At 41.4% G+C, this 22008-nt stretch overlaps 2 protein-coding genes across 10 annotated transcripts in view; one reads left to right on the top strand and one right to left on the bottom strand.

Moving 5' to 3' along the window:
- SMYD3 (SET and MYND domain containing 3) overlaps positions 1–5976 on the top strand; it is a 347371-nt gene extending 341395 nt beyond the window's left edge. The window contains exons 12-13 of one of the 4 annotated variants that reach the window (XR_014524496.1): positions 1897–1992; positions 2358–5976. Coding sequence is in view for 1 of the 4 variants with exons in the window: in XM_083496930.1 (XP_083353056.1) it covers positions 1897–1911 (15 nt within the window). In the remaining 3 variants the exon portion in view is untranslated. Of the gene's footprint in view, positions 1–1896 lie in introns of all 4 variants that reach the window. The other 3 variants (XR_014524497.1, XR_014524498.1, XM_083496930.1) reach the window with 3 other exon arrangements.
- The window catches only part of KIF26B (kinesin family member 26B), a 296108-nt gene continuing 276520 nt past the window's right edge, over positions 2421–22008 (bottom strand). For 5 of the 6 annotated variants that reach the window (XM_083496725.1, XM_083496726.1, XM_083496728.1 and 2 more), the window contains 3 exons: positions 11079–11275; positions 9378–9531; positions 2421–7991 (listed from right to left, as the gene is read on the bottom strand). In XM_083496725.1, coding sequence (XP_083352851.1) covers positions 7843–7991; positions 9378–9531; positions 11079–11275 — 500 coding nt within the window. In that variant the 3' untranslated portion in view covers positions 2421–7842. The remainder of the gene's footprint in view (positions 7992–9377; positions 9532–11078; positions 11276–22008) is intronic. The other variant, XR_014524480.1, reaches the window with a different exon arrangement.

Genomic DNA, 22008 nt, shown 5'->3' with positions numbered 1-22008 from the left:
AATAGTATGAAGTACAAAGTCTGCCACTTGAATAATAACAAGCATCAGATGAAGTAGGAATCGGAAAGAAAGAGATCTGAAGCTGAACATAGGATTATCGAGAGTCAGAAATACAGCTATAAAAATGGAACATAAAAATCCATTGATGTATTAATTAGGTGTTATGCTTTTAACAGGGCAGAGACGTATTAAAAGCATTCTTAATAAGGATGATTAAAAGCACATATTTTTAATCATCTTTATTAACCACAGAAGTATTAGAGTTGTACAGCGGTATCACCAGGTAGGGAAGATGAGACATTCTTGCTTCTTTACCTGCCACACAAAGAAACCGGACTAACAAGATAGGCATCTACAACTTTTCAGCGTGTCTCTTAGCCCATTCCCAGCACTGACAAATGTCCTTGTGTTGGCTGTGTCTGGAGCATGAATGCTGTTGTGGGCCAACTGAACTTGGCTGGGAAAAAAATATCATCAACTCTTTTCCATATGGCAATAACAATTCCGAGTTGCATCAGTCAAAATAAAGCTTCAGTCTCTATGCAAAATCAATATTTTGCCTATGTACATTACTCTAGGCCTAGAGGCAAAAGACTTGCTTGCTAGGCTGGGATTTTAATTTAATCTTTGACAGATTTTGTTACTGAACGTGTTCTGTAAATCACATTGGTCCCACTCACATTGGTGCATATTTCATTGTAAATAAATCACACTGGAAAGTGTTTTGAATTGCAAACAGAATGGGATTAGCCACTGCCTTTTGGGGGTTGTTATTGTTTCTGCTCACAGCTCTAAACAGAGATCAAATGAGCACTGGAAATTCCAAGGATTAGGTGCCTTCCAACAAATTTCACTGCAAATGCCAGAATTTTAATTTTTATTTAGCTGGTAGCTTCACAGATAACCTTTGGAAGGCAAGCGGCTTAGGCTGCTGAGGCCCAAAGATGCAGCCTTGGCCTCAATCCAAGCTGTCCTCTCTTAGGGCAGCAAAAGTCGCTCAACACAAGGCATGGCATACACTTGTTCTTTATTAGGAGTGGAGGGTTATTGGTTTGTTTTTGTTTGTTTTTAATGTGTTTTGTGTTCTCATTTTGTATTTTTACGTTGTGCACTACCCTGTGATCTTTGAATGAAGGGCAGTATACAAATTTAATAAATAATAAATTATTACCTCTTAGGGATGTTTGCTGCTGATCTTGGAAAAAACCATTTGGTGACAGGGTGGTGGGATAGCCAGTACAGAAATACTGTTGCTATTCTGCTTTGCTATTTTCCTGATTGTGCTATTTTCCAAAGTATATAATCTTAGCCAATGAAACAGGAAAAGTGGCTACAGCTGTTAATACTGGTCATTGACTGTAAGAAATTGATTGATTGACTACAGCTGTCACCAGGCTGTTGAGAATTGTTTTTGTCTCTTCTCTCTTTCCTCCTACCCTTGACATTGTTCCTCATTTTTCAGACTTTAGCATCAGTGCTAGTCAACATGCAGTTTTAAACGTATGTATTAAAACATTGTGTGCTTGGGATTAAATGTTTTCTTGTTCAGGTGTTAGCCTGTTGAGCTAGCAGTCTTAATCATGGATCTTCCATTCTGCAACTGGAATTGCAGTGGAAGAGAAATTAAGTGTTCAACTCCATCACTACCATGTATTGAGCAGGCTGGAAGTCTGGATGTATTTGAGTATATAATGTCAGCAATGTTTAATACTGTACATGGCAAGGCTTGCAGGCAGTGATCCTTGTTGTGTTTCTGGGGGTGCTATAAACACCCGAGGGTGTGCCTGTTTTCCTTAATGAAAAGTTGGGAGATGAAGTGCTAATTGAGGCACTACTGGAAATGAGTTTTCTAGAACTGATGTGATCACTTTTCTCCTTCCCTCATTTTTTTGGCAGGAGACTGATTGGTGAATGTGTGAAGCTGTGGTCCAGTAGCACAATGTTAAAGCAGAGAGAGTGTTTCTTGATGCGGCTTTGCTTGTGGAACACCAGGTGACTGGATTGCTTTTTATGAGGCCAAATCTGAGTGTTTTTGCCTTACCAATATACATAGCTGAGGATGGGAGGAAATGTAGATTTGGTCATCATCTTAGTCTTTCCCAGCAATCTTTTGTTTAGATCCCCACAGTGGTATCAACCAGTGATCTTGTAGTAAATAGTAACCTTACTGGTAAAATCTTTTAATCCCTTAAAATGTCTATTACTTCCTTGGGGAATCATTTAATTAGCCAGCCTGTCGTGGAATCAGCAAGAATCCAATTCCTATTGGATGTTTAAGGCAGTGCTGGCTCTCATGTGCACATTTCCTAAAGTAACTTTGTAATACTGCATTATTCGCCGGCAAAAACCTGCTCCAGAAACCTGTGGGAAGGAACCAAGTGTTTTCACTGAAGGAAGACTTCCAGGGAAGCACAAGAATTGGTAAGATAAAAGTAAACATTTAATGCCACTATATTTTGATATCTTTTAAACATCATATCTTTGACAATATGTTTCACACCTCATATACCACAAAAGGTAAGAGATTCTTTTTTTAAACCAGCAAACAGTGAACTTTACAATTTAATGGCAAAAGGCTTGACATATTCATTCAATCAGTTTCCATTTTGTGTGTGTTTCTCGGTTACTTTTCCATTCTTGTCCTACTGCTGTCTGGGTCCACCCCCTCCCTGTTGGTTCTTTTTCCAGCAAAGCAGAGGTGAGGAACCTCAGAGGCTCTGGGGTCAAGTGCTGCCCCCCAGGCCACTCTGTCTGGCTCCCAGGACTCTTCTCAGGCCACATCCCCCCCTCTCTCTAGGCCAACCCTCACCAGCCCTCCTTGAGTGATCTTGCTTGACTGGAATGGGTCTTTGAACCCCGACAATGCCTCTTGGTTGCCTGGATCAAGGAATGGTGGGTACGTTTGCATGGAAGCTAGCATGTACAAAGGTAACATTTACATTTGTCTCTTCGGCCACTTTTGCCTCCAGCTCCACCCATTGCTGGCATGTGGCTGACCCCCTGGAAGGTTGCACAGATGGGAATGTGGCTCTGGGTCTGGAAGAAGAAGTCCCCCACCCCTGTAATGGAGCTTAGGTGATATAGCAGACGATTTGTGTGTAGATCTGTCTTCTTGTGGAACTTCTCGTGACTGACTCAGTAGAAGTGATTCCCCCTAGCAGGGGTCTCTCTCCAACCTTACGTGACTTTATTATACCATGGTTACTATGGAAAAGGACATAGCCACAGACAGAATGAAATGGATTCAGCAAATGTACACTTCAATGCATAGCACTTAGATAAGCATTTCCAATCATGATGGTTAAATAAATTATAAAGTACAAGCAATTCTATAAAGCAAGAACATCCTGAGTTTACAAATAAATTATGTCCTTCATACGTCAAATAGGTGATGGATGTCAGATAGCAGTTTCAGCTTGGGAAATTGGGGAAGGAGCTGAAATTTAGAAAAAGTAGTATCTATGTGTACATAAAATCTTTAGGCGAGTGAGTGTTTTATTCAGATACCCATTCACACGCATATTATACAATATATAAGGTGGCTAAATTCATATAGAGAGTATATGTCATATAGATATAGCTGAAACTGCTTTAAGCACCACTTTTATTACCATCATTTTATTATAAAGTATGCTCCAGAGCTGAGTAGGGCCACTCAAAGTTTACAAAATGCATCCTCTCCTCCATCCTTGGGAGAGGTTGAAAGGTCAGTTTGAATGGGTGTTGCTTGGGCTCAAATAACCTACCATGGATTTTTCCTTCAACAGGAACATCTTGGACCACTTTGATCAAGCAGGCTGGAAGTTAATGCTTGAATCTGAGTACCAGGAATTCAGTAGCAAAAGGTATTCTCAAGATGGTACGTAAAAGAAGTTCATATCAACTCTGCTGGCAAATTTGTGGCCAAGTTTGGATAGTCTGACAACAGAAGTTTGAGAAACATGCCACATCTGCTTAGTTGGCCAGAGGCAGATGCTCCAATAAAATAAAAAACTTTCATCTGGAAATAGTTTAGAAAAAAATTGGTTGCTCTCATTTCTTGACTATTAGCTAGAGCAGAGGAAAAATTCTATGAAGCATCATGGGTGCTCAGCTATTATTTTGCAACCTTCATGCAAGGTGGAAGTTATTAGCTAAAAATTAGTTAGGAAATTGTCGAATGAGCCAAAGAATCACAGCCAAGGCTTCTCTGGCCTCTGCAGCATATGATCGCCAAGTGCAGTCACCAGAGCATATGGGCCACTGCTTTCCCCGCTGACATCTGTGGTAGCGAGTTACCATTTAATGAGATTTTGCTTAATGTTTTACATGTTGCTTATGATCAACAATATCCATTTTAGATGTTGCTTGCATGTGTCTTTCATCATATATGCCATTTGCCATAGGCACATCACTGTTCCATGCCTTGATGCCAAAATGTCTGTGGTACAGCTCTTTCCCTCAACATAGATCAGGGAAATATTTTGCGAGCTAATATAGCTCACCTGCTTTCCTTCAGTCCTCTGCTAATTAGAGAAGGCCTGCATGGGGGCTCAAAAGGCACAGGGGTGTTGTTTCATTTTATAAGGAGCAAATAGTCACTCTCCATTTTGGTCACACATTCTCTGTTTATATTATACATATAGTGGCAGAGTTAATCCTAGAGATCTAGAGTGCACCTGACCTTAAATTATTGACACCTAAATGCATTTTTCTATTTATTTTTATAAATGTTTAAACCATTTTTCAAAGCTTTATACGAGGCAAATACAGCCACACAGCTTTATAGGCAGGAGAACATGCATAGATAATAACACAGCCCTCGTTTTAAAATATAGTTTCTATAAAATACAGTGGCATAAATGGCCAGCCTGCTGGTGAGTGGGGGTTGTAAAGGTTTTATGGACAGAGTTTTGCAATGAGCGTCATAAGTTATGCTTTGCTGCTTGTAAGTAGCTGCCCTAACTCAAACACATAAAACATAGCTCTACCAACACACAGATTTCCATCGGTTTATCTATGCACTCTCTTAACCTTATTGTTTTTAGCAAAGTGAGAAGATGTGTGTGCTATGGCTGTTACTTGTTTTCTAATGTCAGTGTTTAGGAATGCAAATAAGGAAAATTGGGGGGAGGGTTTGTTTGACATGAACAGCAAACAAAAAAATACCATACTAATCTACAACATTGTATATGATGTGGACATATGAATGGTATTTCCACCACCCTCCTCTACCTCTCAGGAGCTGCATTTTACCCCATGGGGAAAATAGTTTCAGATGTTTTCTATGTTTAGAAAATAGCTTGGGGGAAAGTGTTACATTCCCAATTCCCAAAGAGGAAGCACTGGGGCACCTGAACACCACCTTTAGCCTTTTAAGACACTGCCCAATCCTCCATCATCACATCTCATTTGACCCTAGGATTTTGTGCTTCCAAGTTATGCCTGTAATTCAGCAAATGACACTTGCACATGATGCCTTCCTGGTTTGATCTATCAAACTTATCTTAAACAGCACATGTGTTCTTACCAGGCACCCAAAGGCCATGAAGTAGCTTTGCAAATGTTGCAAGCTTGGGCCTTGGGAAATTACCTTACTTGCAAATATTTATTTTGCAGGAAATTTCAAGGAATGTGAAGGCGGGTCAGAAGAAAGTGAGGTAAAAAGACTTTGTTCATGCACTTGGATCAGGTAGGGAAGACCACATGTTTTTAGGGCCAGGCTTTTGGAAGTCTTTGTCTGTCTGCACAGAACACAGAGCTGATGTGAGACATTTGTGCCATTGATGTTGTACTGTAGATTCCTCTAATGACTCATGAATAATCTGATGAACTTTTAATAATGCATTTGTGAAGGTAAATTGTGATGCTAGTTGTTTAGTATTTCTGAATGCCTTGTTTTGTGTCTCACAATAACTTACTGAAAAAGAGAAAAGCTGGATCAAGTGGCTTCTCATCTTGGCATGACTACTAAAAATAAAATTGGCAAATTTTGGAGTTAGTGGAAGATTTTTATCAAGCAAAGATGCAATCAGGTGTTGCCCATTTAACTCTCCCCCTTTGAAGTATTATGTTCTGATCCATAATATATGTACATGTACATGTATACAGAAGCAGTCCTCCTTGACAGAGAATCAAACATGGCAAAAAAAAAGTCTCCTACCCAATCCAGCAGATGGAGCAGTACATATGCTGTTCAATTCTTTAAAAATGTAGCTCACAGATCAGAAAGGAGAAAGGGGGCTGGATTCATTTTTTGCAGATCTACTTGTTCTACTGAGCAGGTTTTGCAGCTTTTTAAAAGGGCTGTTTGGCTGGTGCTGTGATGTGTATTGATGTGCATCTAAACATAATACGTGTCCTCCTCGATCATACAAATGGTCCATCTAGTCCAGCATCCTGTTTCTCATGTGCTCAACTGGATGTCTCTGAGAAGCAGGACATGAAGACTTGCCTTGTTGTGGCTTCAGCACCTGGTATTCAGTGCCTACTGACCTCTCAACCAAAAGGTTCCCTATAGCAATCTTGACTACTCTCCATGAATTTGCCTAATCCCTTTTAAATCCATCCTAACTACAGGCCACCACCACACCTGATTGCTGTAAATTCCACAAACTAGAAGGATGCTGGTCTGATCTACCATAACCATTCCAATGTTCATAGACCCAGAGCCATAACAGGTAGGGAATCATTTGCAGTATCTCTGTAACCAATTGAAGGCACCTCTAGGACAAACCTAGACACACCTCAGAAAAAATGAGGCAGTGGTCAATCAACCTCACTGGTCTTCAACTGGTGGACTGAGATGTGCTAGTGGGTTAACAGGAGCACCACCACCATGCAAATATAAGGTAAAAGATTAAGAAATTGGTCCCCAAATTCATATTTGGGTTAAAAGTGGATTCTGGGTCTGAAAAGAATGAAGATACCTGGTCAACATAAACTAAGTAATTATCTTCATTTGAGCATCCATGAAAACTGGTGGTGTAAATACCACAATCTTAGTACAAAAAGTAACAGCCAACAAAAAAATAAGTGAAGACTTCTGTTTTCCTAGTGATGTCAACTGAAGTCTTGTTATTTTGCCAGAAAACTCACATTTATGTTCTTTAATAACAAAGTGGACCTCTCCTCTTCCATTACTATCAAATATTTTGGGTTTCATGTACATGGTTTAATATCTTTTTTCTCTTTGAGTGGCCTTACTCTCGTGTGTAACAATAAATGACAGTTAACATTTATTTATATGCTGTATCGGTTAAGAAATATCTCTACAAACACAAGTTACGTAGAAACAGCAAGTCAGAAATAGGATAAAACACCGAGGGAGGGGAAAACAGGCTGTAAATACATTTCAGAAAATGTGTTTTGATTTTTTGTCTTTTTCTTTTTCTTGACTAGCACCATCTGTACACAAGAAAGTATGAACATAAATGTTTGGATAATAAAGATTTGCAAGGCACTTAAGACAGTCTTCCTGTGTATTTTTACTTCAATGGTGCTCTCAGCAGCAGTCGGTCCTACATCTGCTCTTCCTCCCTCTACAGCTATTGTTGAGGGGTAAAGTCACTTCTGCCAGCAGTTCCTATTTACAAACATGTCCTTAAAGATTTCTCAAAGTGCTCTTTCAGGCTAGGAGATTCCACATCCTTGTTTCTCAGCATCTTTGCTTTTCATCATCATCATCATCATCATCTAGTCAATGTATGCACCACTCTTCAGCATAATAAGAGGGGGGAAATCTCTTCCACACACAGTCAAAACATGACACCAACCTTCATCCTCATTCTAGGTCTTTGGGGTGCTGTTCAAAAGGGAGAAAGGGGAGTGGCAGTAGTCCAAAATGTTCTCGAGGTTAATTCTTCACCGGCGCCCAGAAGTGATGTCAAAGCAGGTGATCATCATGAGGTGGGCCTTGCAATAGTTGACACGGTTCTCTAGTCGCTCAGTCACGCACTCGAGAGCCTCCAAGTACTCCAGGGAATCCAACTCAAATACTTGCTCCAGATCAACTGTGGGAAAGGAAGCAAAAGGCCCAGCACATTACCCAAATTGGTAGCGCAAGCCCTACATTGCTGTTATCTTTAAGGGCTCATTCACACAGGTGTGTGTGTTACTCAAGGGACTGGATTCAAAGAACTGTGAAAGGAAAGAGTTTGTGCAAGAAACGGGCACTGCTATGACAGGTAGGTTCTATAGCAGGCCTCAGTGGAAGAACATTGTTAGATTTGTTTCAGTTGTCCTCATACAATGCTCCTAGGTTCAGAAGTCACCATCTGCATGCAGAAAGGCAAGTGAACTTATGAACAGGCTCCGTTGAAGATGCTCATAGCGAGTAATATGCAATTCCCTCACCACATGATAAAAAGTAAGTATTTTATGGACCTTTCATAGCACATGAAAGACTTAAGGCCACAATCCTAAAGCCACATCATAAGAATTGTGGCAAAGAGGGCCTCCATCAGTGGGAAGGTGGAGTGCCTGGTACATCCACAGGAAGCTCTGTACTGTCAGTGGTGGACTGTTAGTGGTAGGGCACATTGACCCTCACCCCCAAGGGCAGAAACTACACCAGCCCTGGAGTTGGCATAGAGATTTTCCTTCCCACTAATGTCAAATAGCATTTCCTCAACTGTGGGAGCTCACCAACACCACTTTAGGATTGCGCAGTAGCAGGTTGGCTGCAACACGTGCTTTTGTGGATTAGAGCCCTCTTTTTCAGGTGCCCAAAGTCCTATCCTTAGTGTTATTCTCTGCTCTAAGTAGCTAGCAGCAAAATACTTTTCCTTTATAGTTGAGGTACCCTCACATATTAATTTAGCCAGCTTTGGCTGTATCTTTTATACATTTTGTTTGCTTCTTTAGAAGAATCCTTCCTAATTTGAATATGGGATTCTTTAATCTCTTTATGAATGAGCTGTATGAACTCTATCCTTTTCTAGCTATATGTAAAAGAAAAAAACAAATTAATGTCTTACATCAGCCATTTCAACCAAATTTGCCTGAAAGTATTATTTCACAGCAGGAGAGCAGATTTAAAATATAATTCATATGTCTGAGTGATCTGAGGGCAAAGGGGGGCGGGGAGGGAAATCTCATTTTCAGAAGCTCTGGAGTGAGACGCATAAGCGTTAATCTAGTGATGGCAATATTCCTCACTAGAATGCTGCATAATTCCTGGCTTTGACTCTTGAGCAAATAGGCCCACTTGGTTCCAATGTCACAGTTTAATAGGAATTATGCAGGAACAGTTTTAGAAATGCAGTCCATCCAAATCTGCTCCAGGTCAAACATCAGCACAGGCTTTGCTTATAAACATAGTAGTTCATGACTTAGCTACAGCACCAGTAAAGTTTTGTATCAATAAAATAAACCAACTATAGGCAGTAAAACCTTACATTCACTGAGCCATTTATTAGGATCCAGCATCAGGTACTGTTTGGTCACTTCCAGCTCCCTCATTAACCACTCGTACTTGGCCTTGACCTCTGCAATTCGCTGTTGCCGGTGCTCCAAGATTTTCAGTTTAGCGTTGAAGCAAATCACCTGCTGCTCAATAAGATATATGAAGGGGAGAGTCAAGGGAGGGGTGTGTGAAATAAAGGCCAGATTAGATCTTCCCCAGCCAAATTAACTTTAATTTGGTAGCAACAATCACAGAAACTCAGGAAATGAAGCAAAAAATTAAAGAAATAGGCCTTTGACAATGAAGGGTTCATTGGTTATTGTGGTCTTTTCAACGGCAGATGACTTGTTAAAATATATTATTCAAATACATTGTACTCCGCAATACATTTCATTAGATGCTCTGGTTGTTATGTCACTGCAAAAAGATGATTGCTTTAGGGAAAGTGGAAAACTCAACTTTGAGTCTGCAACTCAGAGGGGCTGAGCTAGAAGTTAGATGTTCCCAACTCCTTATTTCCTTCACAGAAGTAATATAGGCATTTGTAGGAATATTCAGTGGTTATGACAAATGTACTCAGCCAATCAAACATCACCTCTTCTTCCTTGCAAATATACCACCTGATCAGTGTTTTGTCATGGCTGGTATTTAAAATCAGAAATGAACTAATCGGGGAGAAAACAGCCCAGGGAGGGGTGGAGGTGTTTATGCAAGTGAACAATAGAGATGCCTTATGTGCCTTTTCCTCCTGCTGGCCAATCCTTCTTGTAAGTATCTGCTTTCATAATCCTATTATCTTAGGTGTGGGGTTGGGACCATCCATGAGTCAACAAAATGTTTACTTCTGCTGTGAAACCTCTTACTTCAGAATGCACCTATTGAGTAAATGCTGTACTACAAGGTAAGAGATCGTGCTGCAAGACTCACAATTTTATTTTATATAAACTGCCTGTAGAGCAGGAATAGCCAACGTGGTGCCCTCCAGATGTTCTTGTACTCAGTTCCATCATCCTTGGCCAATGGCCATGCTATTTGGGGGCTGATGAACATTTGATTCAGAGGGTGTTATTGCTGGTCACCCTTGTTGTAGAGTTCAGGCCATGTGTGTGCTTTGACACTCCTGGCTCTAAAGAATGGAAACCCAGCAACTCAGCCTTTTGCCTACACAGCTGGCCATCTCTTCAATGGTTTGAATTCCCCGGGACATTCACAGTTCTCAGACCAGAGACTTCTCATGCGTACCTTTGTGCAGAGCTCTCCTCTCTGCAAAGGTATTCAATTCTCTTCAGTGGGAGTCACAGCTCTATGCATACATGAATCTGCACATGGGGCTATTTGCTCTGATGAAGAGAACTGGAGCATGAGGAAGCTCTCTGTGTACAGAAGTAGACATGGATATGTGGTTTGGGAACCTCAAATTTCATCTAGGATTGTAGTTGCTGTGTGAGTGCCAGAATTATTGGATTCTTGTATAGATTCTCTTTTGGAGGTGTGAATTTGGCCAGGTATTCCATCTCTGTGAGAATTACATTTCTGTCTATTCTATTGGGTTTATTCATTTGCTTCAACCACCCCTACCTCTGCCCCAAGTGAATTGCTGGACAGAAACCCACATATATGATGAACAAGTTATAGTAAGATTGAATCAACATCTTCCGAGTTAAAGATCAGAAATAAATTAGGAATGCCTCACATTGTCCCCCATGCGTCGTCGTTGGAGCCGCTCCACATCATCAATCTCATAGACTTTGATCTCAAAGGGCTCCCCCATTCCTCTCTGGGAACTTCTCAGAGGTCCATCTACCCAGCGTACTGCTGGGCTGGCAGGTTTCCTTATAGGAGATGTTGTGTCAAGGGATAAAGCTGGGATGAGTCTCCGTCTCTGAGAACCTAATCAAGGTCACAGTTATAAGGTTTTGTTATCAAAGGACAAAACTCTCATTCTTCTCTTCAAACAAGAGTTTACAACATGCCAGGAAACAAGACTGAGGAAAGCTGCCTCTTAGCTCTGAACATTACCATCAAATATACAATAATACTGCAGTCCACAAGTGCTGACACATCTGTAATGTATCACTAAATTTATTTCTTGCAAAATTCTAGTGTTGTTTAGCACAGCATAATCTCACTTAGCATCCAGTCAGGATCCGTCTCTGGTCTGAGCAATGAGCTGCTTGCCTTCACCTTGCCCCACTCTCAACAACTCAGGAACTGGGTCTGATAATTAAGAGTGAACAAATCTTCAGAGTATACATGATTCTCACAAAGAGACACAATGGGACAGAAGGGAGGTGAGGAAGTGCCTCAGGTAGCAAAATGTCTTCAGCCAATCATGGGTGGAAAGGGAAGCAAGCCTAGCAGGTGCAGACCCCATCTCTCCCTCCACACTCAATGCTTTGATAAACCCATGCAGACCTAAACATGTTTAACCTAGCACCACTCATGGTGCGCTAGAACCACTCTTGTGGCATCTCAGACTGACTTACTGTCATAAACCACTAGCAGAAAGAGAACTATAATCTTTTGACAGATTGTTCCTTTAAAAAAAAAAAGTAGCATTTTTCACTGCATTTACCAAACAAGAGAACAACACCCTTTCACAATATTGTCCACCATACGAAACTCCACATGATCCCACCTACAGTTAAGGCCAGAATTCACTTTGCTACTGCTTTTTAAATGTTTCTTATTGTATCAGGGGACTTTTGTTTTTCCTATTGTTCTTTTTGTCTAATACACTCAGGAACTGCTAGCCTTAGAATGACATGAAGGATTTTCTCGGGAAGGGAAGAATAGGAAGATGGCTAGCTAAGACTGGTGGAGGGGGACAGGTCCAACCCACTTCTCCTCACAAAAGATCCACCCATTTCTATTATCTCCTCTTCTGGAAACAGACTCACATTTCACCTCCTGCTAAAGATCCAGTATTTTGCCTCTGTGAACTTGACTGACCAGAATCCTGTGTTTGTGTTATTTGGATCCTCACATTTTGAACTACATTTGCAACTGGTTGTTCATGTTGCTGTAAACAATGAACAACAGTGTGAGGGGAAATGAGAAAAAAAACATTCCTCTCCTACCTGTAGAACAACAAGCAGAGAAACAATTCTCTTACTTGCAGAGAAGGTGATTTGAAACTCAATCTATTTTAAATAGGCATTGATTAATGAGCTGGTTATTAGTCTGGATACAGAAGGTATAGGGTGACTTAAGAGGAATTCCTGCTGTCCCAGAGTCCCTCTATTTAATCTCTGTGGTTTATCTGATTTCACTTGAGATGGGTTGTGTAAGAAAATATATCTATACAGTAGTGTTTTATGGTGAGTGCCACTAAGGTTTCATGATACCACAGAAAGGAAAGACTTAACTGGTTCAAACAGCAAATGCACATACTCTGTAGTGCTGAGCATGAACCAAATATACTTCTATATCTATATAAAACACACAGTGGACATCTGCTCTACAGCAAGCAGAGAGCAATGGGAGTTTTGGCAAGGTTATTGTCCATCTGTCTGTCTATCCATACACATATGCGCTTCCCAGCAAAACTCACCCTTATATCTCTATTTCTTTTGCGAACTGAAAATGAGTGAATCCCTCTTTATACAGTCTAACTGAATCAACTGCCAATCTCAGAAGCACAATTTTATTTTATCATGCTGTTAAGAACAGCATGCATTGCACCTCCTTCCGAGAGGATCAAGTAATTTGTTTTTTAAGGTTCAGATGCATTGGTTGTGAAAAGTCTAGCAAGACAAGAAACCTGGGCAACTTTAAAACAACAATGGACAACATGTGATAATATTCAGTTACACCACAGGGGTAATGCCACAGCTATGCCTCAGCTATAGGGTGCAAACTACATGACCACAATAAAAAGTTACAATAAAAAGACAAGGAAGGGGTTGGATATGCAACCACGTTGTATAAGATTATGCATGGTAAATTGAAAGCAGATACAGTGGTACCTTGGGTTACAAACACTTCAGGTTACAGGCTCCACTAACCTGGAAGGATGAGAACAGAATTCATGCAGTGGTGGCGCGGCGGCACATTAGCTAAAGTGGTACCTCAGGTTAAGAATGGTTTCAGGTTAAGAACAGACCTCCGGAACGAATTAAGTTTGTAACCAGAGGTACCACTGTAGAAGTTTTTTCTCCCTTTCTTATAATACTTGGAGTCATCCAACCCTGAACTACTAAGGACACACAAAGGAAGTACTTCTTTTAAAAAGGATTAGGCATATTAATGGTGAACAGGACTATCAATGGCTCCAATCCACTGCTAGAGGCAGCATGCCTTTGAATTCCAGTTGCTAGGAATGACAAGAGGGGAGAGGGCTGTTGCACCCAAGTTCTACTTGTAGGATTCCCATAGGCATCTGAACAGGAAGCTGAAATAGATGGGCCATTGGCCTGATCCAACAGGCTCTTCTTATGTGTCTCATAAAAAAAAACCAACTTGTATACATCTTTGATTCAGTTTTATAGTATTTCTACCTTATGACCCATCCTGATGCCTTTTTCTATGGGCAAAGGTAATTGTATACAACCATAGTCATGAATCCAAACCTTCCCTCATAAAGGGGGAGTGGAGTAATTTGATTCTACCCTGAAAGAATCAGAATCATATTGCAACAGGTTATGGTACAGCATTTAAAGCCCTGCTACATGAATAAGAACATCTGAGTGCTGACCTTGATTTGAGCTTGGTAACATGGCTGATAGTTGAAGTCCTTGTAGGTGCAGACAGGATAGCAACAGCCAATGAATAAATGTGATAATCATAAGGAATTGGTGTAAAGTGTAAGATTAGAATAACATGGCCATATCCCCATATATATATTTATATGGATAGCATATCATTTTCTAATTAATCAAGGGGACTCAAGATACAGAGTCATGGAATCGTGAGACAAACAGCATATGATAGCTAAAAGCAGATAAGAATTTACAACATGAGGAGCAAACCAGGGCATATAGGAACATGCTTGGGCAAGAGTTTTAAATAGAAAGTTGATGCATAGAAGGGTGGCTTCTTTTGTTTTTTGTAAGAACAGTGTGGCAAATGTCTAAATGAGGAATCTAAGGGTGGGATAAAAAGGGACGCGGGTGGCGCTGTGGGTAAAACCTCAGCACCTAGGACTTGCCGATCGCATGGTCGGCGGTTCGAATCCCCGTGGCGGGGTGCGCTCCCGTCGTTCGGTCCCAGCGCCTGCCAACCTAGCAGTTCGAAAGCACCCCTAAGTGCAAGTAGATAAATAGGGACCGCTTACTGGCGGGAAGGTAAACGGCGTTTCCGTGTGCTGCGCTGGCTCGCTAGATGCAGCTTTGTCACGCTGGCCACGTGACCCGGAAGTGTCTCTGGACAGCGCTGGCCCCCGGCCTCTTAAGTGAGATGGGCGCACAACCCTAGAGTCTGTCAAGACTGGCCCGTAAGGGCAGGGGTACCTTTACCTTTACCTTAAGGGTGGGACACAGTGTACTGTGTTAGGGGTCCAGATTTGCTGATCAGAATGGAACAGCAAGACAAGTAACTGGGTGTGAGATTATCACCAAACAGCAAAGATCTGGGGAGCCAATAGGAAAGAGACACCCAAAGTGGGATGGAGACAAAGAAAGAGGATAAAAGGCTATGATCAGATAGATGCAAGAATGTGAAAAGTATTTGTACGTGTTGACCATTTTCTGTTATTTTTTTACTTGCTCTCTATTCTGTTCTCAGACTCCAATGAACTCCAGGTTTGCATCTGCAAGCAGAATAGTAGCATCCCTGTTGGGGACAACTGGAGTATCTCATGAAATAAAACTTTTACAATATGACTATTTTCTCTAGACTGACCGATAATGTGGACAATTCTTTTATTGTTCATGTATTCGGTGTGACATAAATGCATTATTTGAGACTAGGGAGGCAGCACTGAACATCATTTCACATGGGGGAAACTGAGTAAAATCTCCATTAACCCCCCCCCCATTTTTATCTGCCATTATTTTATCAGTTGTTTAATTGTACCAAGCAATGCTTTCCGCCATCACCCCCAACCTCTCCCATAACCGCCCTGTGTTCCCTTGTCTAGCGTCATTAGTTTTGAGGCTGATCATTTAGAGTCTGTAAATGAGCAGTACTGGTGCAATGTCAGGAGGCAGCCCCTCATTGAGCATGGCAGATTGACAAGTAATTTGGGAGAAGTCCCAGAGAAGATGTAGGTCACAGCAGACAGTGTCCAACAGCTACACATCTCTAGCCAGCCACTGAATAGCAACACGCCTCCTCACCCCCATGCTTATCTTCACTGGGGCTGGATTACAACACACTGTTGCTATGCCAGTTGTCTAATGCTATTGTGTATGGAGATGATTCTGAGCTGGTTATTGTCCAAGGCATGCCTTAAAAAAAATGAATTAGCTCAGTCCCTTTCCCAGCTTTCCTGAAAGAGAAGGGGTAGGGTCCAGACAAGCTAGTGGCAATTGTGTTCCTGTAGGCGAATTCCTAGCCAGCCAAGTTAGCAGGTTTTATTTACAAGTAGTCTAATGGTGTCCAACTCAATCATGCATGTTCCACAGAGCCTTCAACATGCACAATAGCCCACTGCTACTTCCTCTATTAAATCATTCCTATATTCATGCGGTCGAAAGCTCAGTGCCAGCACGTGGTAGTCAAGCGTGTAAAAAATGATTACTCGGATCCCTTTCAACACAGATTTGCTGCATGAAATGGCCTGGCTGTGACCTGGGAAAATCAATGCTGTTGTTTTTAATGAACAAAAAAAATTGTGATTGGGGCCCATTTCACCATCTCTGCTTTCCAGTCAGGAGTTAAGTGTTTAAAAGGGTCACCAAACACACACACAGCAGCTCCTTTTGCTACTGTGAACATCACCAATAAGATTAAGAAATAACTTTTATGTATGAATTGCCATCACTATTGCAATCATCAAAGCAAGTATGTGAGATGCTGCTTTGAAATGCGACTAAGTTTTTTTTGAACCAAACACTGCAACTGCAATCCAACACAAGAGTTTAGTGTGTGTAGCCACACTTCAATCTCTGGTGCCTTGCAGCTCATCTGAAACTGGGAGTGAATTCTGGCATTTTTGGATGCAAAGAGAAATTATCTGCTTGTTTGTTTCTTCATTTTTGACAGCATGTTTTCTTACGGCATATTTTTTGGCATTAGAGCTAAAGGTCTTTAGTGTTTCACAGTTTCTGTTCAGATAATGTTGGAGGAGAAAGTTTTTCCTGTGCAATGTGTGGAACTGCTTTTAGTTTTTCATTTCGATTTTATATTTACATCTGCGTAAATATGTGTGTATTTGATATTCCATTATTAAAATGCACAAAGCAGGGAGGTGAAAATGGAAGGAATCAAAGGACCTCTTGGTCCAACCGTGCCTACCTTCCCCTTTCCACACCTCATTGCAAGGCTGAATAGTCTGTGTCTCAGCTGCAATGGTCATGCAATCCAGATCAGAGTGTTGTGGAAGCATTGCAGTCAGGGGGATGGTGGAGACTCCAAATATGACACTTCTTAGTCTGCTTGTAGTAACTCATTATCAAGAAGCAACAGATGAAACTGAAGGCAGCCCTGTTTAGGGAAGTTTTTATGACTGATGTTTTAATGTATTTTTAATCTTTTGTTGGAAGGTGCCCAGAGTGGCTGGGGAAACCCAGCCAGATGGGTGGGAAATAAATAAATAAATAAATAAATAATAAAAAAACCATAACAATAATAATACTATTATTAAAGTTTGGGTAGAATGGATCTTTTCAATTTGTTAGTATAACTATCTCCACATTCTATGCATAACTATTTTAGAAATTATTTTGTTGCTTCCAGTGACCCTGATATTGATAGATTCCAGCTTTCTCAGAAGATGCAATACCTCCCTCTACATTCATTCTTAAATAAACCTGGATTGATATTACAACTTATTTTCAAATATCCATTTTTGAATTTGAATCCTCTGTTTATACAAATGACACTGTCCAGCATCCTGTTCTCACAGTGACCAACCAGATGCCTGTGAGAAGCCATAAGCGGAACATGAGTGTAACAGGCCTCTCTCCAGCTGTGGTATCGAACATCTGGTATTTCAGCCACACCCAACACACTCCCCTTTGGGCACCACATAGGCCAGCTCTTTGGGAGAAACTGGCATTGTCAAGAGAGGTAAGTCTGGCCAATGAAGACTGTGCATGCACCAAGGAGCTGCAGAATGTGGAGCAATCGTTGGAAAAGAAAGAGGAAGAGGAAGGAGGAGCCTGAAATGCCCTGCTTGGAGGAAAAGGCTGGCCGGAATTCTGTACAGAAGCCTCCCTTTTAGGAGGGCAGATACACACCAACACTTTCTTGCAGGTTCCACTTGTCTGGTTTAATTTCATTTCCTGAGCCCTCTTCTGCTTTCTACGAGCCACACTGAATTGAACAGGTCTCTCTTTCTAAGAATGTGGTCTTTGCTGCTATGTGACATGCAAGATCAGCTGAGGCCACGTTAAGCCCTACTAACCAAATCTCAGGAACCAATAGCTAGATTTTCTCTCCCAAAGCAGCCAACCATATAAGCTATTATATGCTCCAATATCCCTGTGCTTGATCTCCCTTCCAAGTGCTCTAGCCCAGCCCTTGCCAGCAGGCAGGCAGCCAGGAGCAAATTACATTGGGGCCCTTTGTCCATCGGTAACAAGCTGCTCTCTAAAAGATTGACCATGAAGCCCCATTCTTTAAAAAGAAAAAAAAAGAAATACCCAAGCCATGCTGATTCTGCTGTATTGAGCTCTGTCTTGTGTACTTTGCACATTTTCAGTTCCGAGCTTGTTGCTTTACTGAAAAGCAAAAGCCTTAAAAATGAAAGTGCGCACAGGCAATTTCCAAACCTATGCAGCCACATGCTCCTAATGAAGGGAAATGGATTCTCCCTTGAACCAGTATTGCAGTCAATAATTAGTCATAGTTTCAGGCAGACCCAAGAACCCTTTGATCTAGATAACTATATATAAAAAGGGACCCGAGCCTGTTTTATACAAACCAAATAAAGTTGCAGGGAGGGGAGTTGCCTATGGAAGATCTTCCTTAGAAAACCTCTTCCTGTTGCAAATGATACCCAGTCTGTGCTCGAGGGCTTGCTATGGATTAGAAACGCCACAGGGGGACAAGAACTGGAAGCCGATAAATAGCATGTATGAAAAAGCCAATGCATCTGTGAAGATTGTTTGAGAGCTTAAGTGTATGTCTGAGAGCTGTTGTATAATGTAAATCTAATCACAGGTTTGCCTTCTGTGGCCTTCTTATATTCTTTAGCTTCCAAAGACTCATGAGCTCATAGCATTGCACCTGGGGAAAAATGGATATTCAGGCTAAGGCTACAATCCTATGTACACTCCCCAGGTCTTAGTCACACTGAACTTTTGAAGGGCGATGAACAGAATTGCATTGCAAGAGAGACAAATTCACCTCTGAAAGAGCATTGTAATACAGTGGACCCTCGAGTTATGTACCACTCTGGATACATAACTTTCGGGTTGCGAACATGGCAAACCTGGAAGTGTATACTTCCAGGTTTTGCCACGCACGCATGCGCGGAAGCGGCGCCTCCAGTTACGGACTTTTCAGGTTAAGTAAGGACCCCGGAACGAATTTTATTTGTATCCCGAGGGTCCACTGTAGCTCATTCTCTTGCCCGTTTGGATTGGCTACGATTTAAAAATGAACACGATATTTAAAACAATTACCCAACTGCCAATGACCTAACAGCACATGATCTTAACGTATTTAGCTATCATGTCATTTTTTTTAAAAAAAGAGATGGTGTGTGAGAGAGGGCTGCCTTCACCTTGGCAGCAGCAGAAACAGTTCTGAAGGGAGGGAATCAGACCCTCATATGCCTATGTGCCCCTTAGCCCCACCCTGGTGGAATAATCTGACTGTGGATGATCAGTCTCAATGTGTTGTTATCAATTTTCAGTTGGTTATGAATTACATTTGTATGAATGTGGTTATTATTAGAAGTCACCTTTAAAAAAAATATATGGTAGAAAGTGGCATATGCCTCAAATAAAATAAAAATAAGCCATGGTATCTAGACCACAGCCTGACCTCATTATCGGAAAAAGCATGATTCTGGCACAGACCTAGTTTCCAGAAAAATGATAGCACTGGATTATCCTTGAGCATAGCATCCCTAATTTTAAAATGGCAAGGAATGATCTAGCCCAAGTAAAGACCTTTTGAGTTCTGTACTGTTTTCAAGGACAAAGGATGAGTGAGAGAAGCATGTACAACCTATTTCGGGGGAGGGCTATTGGGTTGTTGTTTTTATTTTGATTATGTATTTTATGGTTTTATATTTTGATTTTCTTCTGTGAACCGCCCTGAGACCTCTAGGTATAAAGGTAAATACAGGACCCCTGACCATTAGGTCCAGTCATGACCAACTCTGGGGTTGCGGCGCTCATCTCGCTTTACTGGCTGAGGGAGCTGGCGTACAGCTTCTGGGTCATGAGGCCAGCATGACTAAGCCGCTTCTGGCGAACCAGAGCAGCGCACGGAAACGCTGTTTACCTTTCCGCCAGAGCAGTACCTATTTATCTACTTGCACTTTGACGTGCTTTCAAACTGCTAGGTTGGCAGGAGCAGGGAGCAAGCAATGGTAACTCACCCCATTGCGGGGATTCAAACCACTGACCTTCTGATCGGCAAGTCCTAGGCTCTGTGGTTTAACCCACAGCGCCACCTGCATCCCCCTCAAGGTACAGGGCAGTATATAAACTCAGTTAACAACAACAACAACCACTACTCCAACTGAAATCAATGGGACATGAATGTCTTCAACTGCCTGGGCCATGTCCACAATTAGTACATTCATTGCCTTTCCCACCATCTGCTATGTTAAACCTGGCGTACACCAACCTTTGTCGACCTGGTGCCTTCCACATTTTTTTTACTACAACTCCCATCAGCCTCAGCCAGCACTGACTGGGGCTGATGTGTTATAATCCAAAATATCTGGAGGGCACCAGGTTGGTGAAGGCTGGTGAGACAAATAACCTTCTAGCTTGCAGAAGCCAGCATTATTGCACAGGCCATACTGGGGCTTCTTTACAATGGCTCACACTTTTAAGTCAGGATAAATGTAATTGTTTCCAATGAACGGTTTGTGACCAGCCTATTATATGTGTTTGTCTTGCCTCCTTGGTTAAGCTATCTTGTTGCTATTTAATCACACCTTCTTATTTGGACAAAAAGTGGCCATGGTGCCCATTCACTCTTAGAGGGCAGAGGTTAACAGGAGGGAGGAGGAAACCAGAGAATAAATAGCTGCACAGATGCTAGGAGGTAGTGAGGGAGGAAAGATCTGTCAGAAAAAGACCATTATAAAAAGGCACTAGGCTGCTCTAAAATGGCAATGGCATTAGGATATGTGTGGTCCAGTTAACAGAGTCCAAGGCCAAACAACCAGGAACAGCTGAAATCTAAATTGTGAGCTTGACTCTTAATTTCCTTTCAGCCCAGTCCTAGTAATGTTTATGCAGATGGAAGTCCTGTGGAGCGCAATGGAGGTTAGAGTTCCCTCTATCTCTGCTCACTTTCTGTCTTCTGCAATGAAGCAGCAATATTGCACAGAAGGAGGAATTAGACGGCAAACAAATCTGAAGCCCATACAAAATGAAAAAGGATGAACAAGGGTTAAACGTTATTTACTGCATCTGAGTCCTGGACCTGCCATGAATTGTCCTTTCATTCTTCCAGCACAGTGAGTGGATAATACCAGGGTTCAGCAGCAAATAATGGAAGGTTTAGACCCAATGTTAATAAAGCACTAAGAAAAGTCAACACATAGTTATGGTAGGTGGAAGTTGGTGACTAACAGGAGGATGTGTTTGTATTTGCCTGTATGTATGATTAAACACTATGTGTTTGTTTAGGCTATGTAACGATCAGGTAGCTGCAAGCAGTTTCCTGTGCTTATGAAATTTAGAACCTGAAATTTAAGCAGGACTAAAACTGAAAGGTAAATTGCTCTTGTCTTTCAAAACCTGTTGCGTACCCTTTGATGCTCAGGTTCTAAAACCGTTACTTAAGTATATAGAAGTACTGTAATGCACTTAAGGAAAACCAAAAGAAAACAAGATCTCAATCTCCAGGAGGCAGGGAGAAGAGAGGAATCTGTCTCTTCGGTGTGTGAGAACTTCAAAAGCAATTGTGAAACCTCACAAGACTGCTGGCGATTTTCTTAAAAGTCTTTGTGGCCTCTCAAAAGGGGTTTTCTGTTGATTCATGTTGATCACGCCTGACAGCTAGCATTTCCGTTAATAATAATCATAAATAAACCAGACAAGGTCACCTGACCTGAAATGAGCATATCTACAGCACCATATCCATTATAGCAGTGTGTGTCCATGACAGCAAATCAGGAAGGGTCCAGTGCTCTTGACACCATAGTTTAAAATAATAGGAAATGCCTTGGGTTCTTTGAGATAGCTATGTATATTTAAATCGCAATGGCAATCTTTTATACATGGACAAGGATTAAGGGAAGGAGATCTGCCTTTAAGAGGGTAAAAAACTGAAGCAAGACTATTCTTGTCCATAAATTAATGCTAGCAGATTTCCCCATTCCACTC

The sequence above is a fragment of the Podarcis liolepis genome, assembly GCF_965112155.1.
Source record: "Podarcis liolepis genome assembly, chromosome: 3".
In the NCBI taxonomy this organism is placed as follows: domain Eukaryota; kingdom Metazoa; phylum Chordata; class Lepidosauria; order Squamata; family Lacertidae; genus Podarcis; species Podarcis liolepis.
This window is presented reverse-complemented; position numbering and strand designations above follow the sequence as displayed.